Source organism: Phaseolus vulgaris, chromosome 10, assembly GCF_000499845.2.
Source record: "Phaseolus vulgaris cultivar G19833 chromosome 10, P. vulgaris v2.0, whole genome shotgun sequence".
Lineage (NCBI taxonomy): Eukaryota > Viridiplantae > Streptophyta > Magnoliopsida > Fabales > Fabaceae > Phaseolus > Phaseolus vulgaris.
The window spans coordinates 33,456,057-33,461,417 of NC_023750.2; the positions used below are offsets into that span (position 1 = coordinate 33,456,057).

Here is a 5,361-nt window from a genome sequence, read left to right on the forward strand (position 1 = left end):
TGAGAAATTTTCATGTTTTAATCAAGATCTTTAAAAAAAGCATGTTTTTGAATATAATAACATGATTAATGGAATTAATTATTTAGTTTGAATGTGTTTGACTACGTCTCAATCAAAATTAAAACATGAATGCTTTTGATCATTTTCAAAAAGTTGAAATCAAACTCATGCACTCAATTTGAAACCTGTGAAGCATGAATGATGAAATTATTTAATGAATTATTTGTTTTGTGAGATGATAACGACCACACATAAATAAAGATATCTTAAGTGAAAAATGGTGGCACACAATTTGAAACTTCACCGACTGGGGATTGGAGTCAATTGGTGCTTTTATATCCAACACGACAAAATATGACTTTAATAACAAGTTGGACACTGCATGCAACTAAGTAATTATAACCTTAGCAGGAAACTTTTGTTTGTTTCTAGCAATGCAACACGGTCCAATGTTTCTTCTTCATTCATCACTCTTCACAAGAAAAATCACAGAACATACATGTTTTAACGTGCAATTAATTATATAATAATGTGTGCCCTATTGCTGATCATTCCACTTGATGGAACCCTACTCTTGTTGAATTAGTGTCACATCAAACATTTGAATTACTCTAATCTTTAAATCAATCTTAGTTTATATTCATAAAGTTGTCTAACTCCTTTCACAAAACAAAAGCACAAAAACATGTTTAATTAACAAAAGGGAATGTATATAACTAGAGATAAGCTATCTTAGTGTTCCTAAAAGATAGTGCATGATGAATTGATTGATTATCAACTCAAAACTTATATTAGATATATAGAAAAATCATTTATGGATTTAAACCTTACAAATCCAAATTTTTATATTTGTTAAAGAATTTTTTATTCAACTTATTAAGGTTTCATCCTGGGTAGTTGTTTTTTTATTTACAAAAGAATAAATAAATTAAAAAGAAAGTGTACAGTACCTCACATAACATGTGCAATTATAATAAATTTAGATGTAGTTGTAGAATAGGTTTTAAATTGTTAGTAAAATTCAAATGCATGTTATAGATTTTCTTTCTCAAACTTTAGACGTACCAATCTCATGTTCTGTTGTAACTAGTGATTTTTTTGGAAGTTGTTATGCATGGTACTAAGAGTGAACATTAGAAAATGAATACTTACATTTCCTTTTAGAGAATTTTACTAAATATCTATAATAGGTCAAGTTAACAATTTTTAGTTTTTAACTAACACTTTTAATTTTTTTTAATTAATATTTCAACTTTAAAACAATAATTTTAAATTTTAGCAGTCTTTGAACAATTTGTACCTTTAACTTCTAAATTTTTAACTAATATATAGATTAACTTTACTAAACATAATTATATATATAATGAAAAATCACACTTGTAACTAAAAACTCATACCAAATGCATGTTTAAACTTCTAATTTTTTAATTAAAAAATTATAGTTGTCTAAAACACAAATGAAAGACTGTTAATTTAGAATCTCAATTAGTATTTGTATGCAGAAAAGAAGAAATAATAATGAATAAACAACGCACCAGTTAACTTATTTTTTGAGAGTTAACAAACATGTCATAGGCATGTCTATGCTTGTCATGAATCAATTTAAGGTGATTTTTTTATTGATTGATAAATCAGTTACATTTGAGTTCCTAACATTCAAGTTCAAGTTATCAAGAGGGGAAGAACATTTATGAATTAATATATATATATATATATATGCTGATAAAAAATTATTATATCTAGATAAGGTATTAACTAATCAAAGATACAGCTTAAGATGGATCACATCATCAAAAGTGTGAGTGCATATTTTCATGATTTATTAATAAGTGAATGTTTGGTGAGTGAATGGGTCAGAAGGAAAGTACACTCTATTTTGTGTTTTATTACTTTTGGTTCTACTCTTGAATAAACTAATTAACATGTCATTTTAGTATTATTAATTACTTTGCTTAGTTTTATCTACTAACAACTCATAAAACTTTAATATAACTCATACTTGTACCCGGTAAACACTTATCTTAATTTCTATCCAGATTCAAATTATATAAAAGAGAAATACATATAACTTGATTTTAATTTTCTTTATGTGAAGTTAAAGCTTTTAGAGAAAAGCATAGACCCAAAATACTAATTTGTTTGGTAAAAACTACACATTGAAAATAAAAATTGTTAAGTCCCAAAAAGAAGTTGGTAGCTAGTGAATATGTAAGGATAAGTTGCTTTCATGTCATGCCAGCAGTATCCATCAAGAGTTTTGGACCATGTTGAATTAATTAAACTAATGACTGAAGTTTTTGGACACTTGGCATAAAACATATCTGATAATTCTGATGAGACAAGATGCAAAGCATTTTATTGAATTATTAAAAGTTGTAAACACAAAACTAAGAGAAACTAAAAAAGTAACAACTTCATACACAGTATGAACTCTTTATTCCTACAAAGATGGCCTCAGTTCTTCCATTTGCACATATTGGATTCCCCCAACCACACCCTCTTTCACTTTATATGATGTCATCTTCCTCACTCAAACAGAAACAAGTTAAAGCTGAGTTTAGAGTGTTGTTGGGCATGGAACACTTGTGGGGGCCCTTGTTCACTTGTTCTTCTCTAGTACCCAGTTGGCGAAGGCATCAAGTGTTTCAGGGTCAGACCTGTAATGTAACTGTGTGAACTCAAGAAGATTTGGCCATGTGAAATCTGGATATTTCTTTGGATTCTCCACGGTAATTAGTTCCTTTGGAGCACTGACCACTTTGTCTTTATTTGGACATAGGAAGAAAGCAAGAGATTTTCTCACAATTTGGTTGTTCACAACTGCTCTATGTAAGCAACTCTTGAATATCCCATTGGAAAGAGCCTGAAAGAAAGATAAACCAGACAACATCTTAAGTAGTAATTGATGTATGTGTATGTATGTCAAGTGTGGTAATTAAGGTGATTGTTTAAGGACATTATGGACCTACAAGACATATCAATTATTAGTAATGTCCATTATCATGCAAAAAGCAACACGTCAACCTTGTAATTATATGATCCTTACCATAAATGTGTCGCCAATGTTGACAACGAAAGCATCTTCTTTTGGGGCGACAGAGCACCATTTTCCATCGACAAACACTTGGAGGCCCTCGACTTGATCTTGGTGGAGAACGGTTAGGGAAGTGGGGTCACAATGAGGTCCAGTTCCTAAAGCTAACTCAGGTTTATGGCATGGTGGGTAGTAATTCAACCTCATAACAGACTCATTGTTTTTGAAGAAATCCCTGAAACATTCCCTGCTCACTCCTAGGCTCATTCCCAGCAGCTCCATGATCTCAAGAGACAGATTGCTCATCACTTCACAGTATTCTTGAAAGAAACTCCTGTTACAAAAGAAAAATATGTATAAAACAAGAAGAAAAAAAAGGCTAAGAAGATTTGAGATGTGTGTGTGCATGCATGTGTGTAAAGGATAGAAGAGAAATAGAGAAAGAGAGAACAAAAGGAAAAGCTGTAGCTAACTCAAAAAAGGATTTTACCTTATCTGTGTAAAGGAGTTTTAACAGAAAGGATTTTAGTTTATGTGTGTGTAAAGAGTGAAATGTTTTTGATAAGATTTGTCAGCTTGTGTAAAACAAGCATTTATCTTATGAGAAGGAAGAAAAGTGAGTAATGAGAATAGCTTTAAAAGCTAAAAACTTAGGAACTTTATAAGAAAGAAAAGTGCATTGAGTAAATCTTACCCAAATTCCCTGAACTCTTCCCCCATAGAATTTAGGAAATAGTCCTCAACAGTTTTGGTATCAGGGGCGTAATGGAAAGAAAGTGTTTCCTTCCAAGGAAGTTTGGAGGAGAACCTTCCAATAAAGCTATTAGCATAGCCACAATGTTCTCCAAGTTTTCTCTGAAGCTTCTGCTTCTCTGGCAGTTCCATGCAGAAGAAAGTGTCTATGAGCTTATGAGCTTTCTCTACGAGCTTCTTGTCAACACCATGGTTGACAACAAGAAAGAAGCCATGCTTCCTGCATGCCGCGTTCACTTCAGCACAAATGGCTGACACAGTTTCTGGGTCTCCAGAGAGAAAGCCCTTCATGTCAATGGGTGGAATTTTGAGTTTTGGTGGTTCAAGGCATGGTTTCTCATTATCAGGCCAGACGAACTCAGAGGGTATGTTTGACTGGTTTGGAGTAGGAGCCTGTAAGTTGATTTGTTGTGGTTCCATGTTGGTGTTTTGTGATGCAAGTAGCATTGATGGATGAGGGATCAACATGGCTAGTGTTTGAAGGGAAAGAGAAAAGAGGAAGAGTGGTTTGGTTGAAGAGAGTGAGTGATATGAGAGAGATGAGAAGAGTTTGAGTGAATGGGAAAGACAAAGGAAGAGGTTATTATAAAGGTGGTGAAGTAGAGAGTAGATAAAGGCCAAGAGGATTCATTGGGGAAGTCGGGGAACAGATATGAGAGAATCTTATTAGTTTGTTTTGCTAGATTTCTATCTTTATCACACTCTTCTTTTATCAAATCTCTCACCAATATTTATAGGGAGATCTTACGTGCCACTATTCCCTTCTTACAAGTGGTGTGCCATTTCTTCTTATTGGTGCCAACTAATATCATAAGCATCACTCATTAGCTATTTCTAAATCACATTATTTTCTTTATTTTCATTTTCATGCTATATAACAATCACTCTACAACTATTTTCTTAAATAAAATAATAAATTTTTAGTGTAAAATAGATAAGATTAGTGTTAAAGTGGATCAAAATGTGGTCAAACTATCATTTATATTACATTAACTATTGTTTTCTTGTAAATTGATCAATAACTTAAATATAAGTTATTAGCATATATAGACGATATATTCAATCAACTATTAGCATTAGCATTAGCATGCTCCTCTTTCTCAAAAGTTTTTCACATTTACATTAATTTAAATGATAAATTCTTTTTAAGGTTTCTTTTTCAATTATATATTTTTTAATTAAAGAATCCACATCAAAAGTCTTATTTAAAAAGTTTGAACTCAATATTGTTTAAACTAACTTAATATTAATGTTGTAAAAGTGGTATGGATGATATTTGCATAATTTAATTTTTACTTTCTTCATCACATTATTTCACTACACCAGATTAAATAAAAATTAATTTAAAAAATAATAATTAATTACTATATTAATTAAATTAGATATTATTTTAGAAACGATAAAATATTAGTAGTTAATTAATATTAATTTAGAAACTATTGATTAAAAATAGAAACTACTTTGAATATTAATAATTTTTTTTAATCAATAGTATCTAATTTAATTAGTATAATAAATAATTATTTTTTATTTTTTAAAAAAAATTATTTAATAATTTTATTGTAATTTTTCTT

At 30.4% G+C, this 5,361-nt stretch overlaps 1 protein-coding gene across 1 annotated transcript; it reads right to left on the reverse strand.

Moving 5' to 3' along the window:
• Positions 1 to 2,334: 2,334 nt before the first annotated feature.
• On the reverse strand, positions 2,335 to 4,494 carry LOC137819390 (gibberellin 20 oxidase 2-like). The gene is made up of 3 exons (XM_068623225.1): positions 3,729 to 4,494; positions 3,047 to 3,368; positions 2,335 to 2,863 (listed from the first exon to the last, which is right to left on the reverse strand). Exons 1-3 carry the CDS (start codon positions 4,253 to 4,255, stop codon positions 2,600 to 2,602), a joined length of 1,113 nt encoding a protein of 370 aa, XP_068479326.1. The 5' UTR covers positions 4,256 to 4,494; the 3' UTR covers positions 2,335 to 2,599.
• Between the last annotated feature and the right edge of the window lie 867 nt (positions 4,495 to 5,361).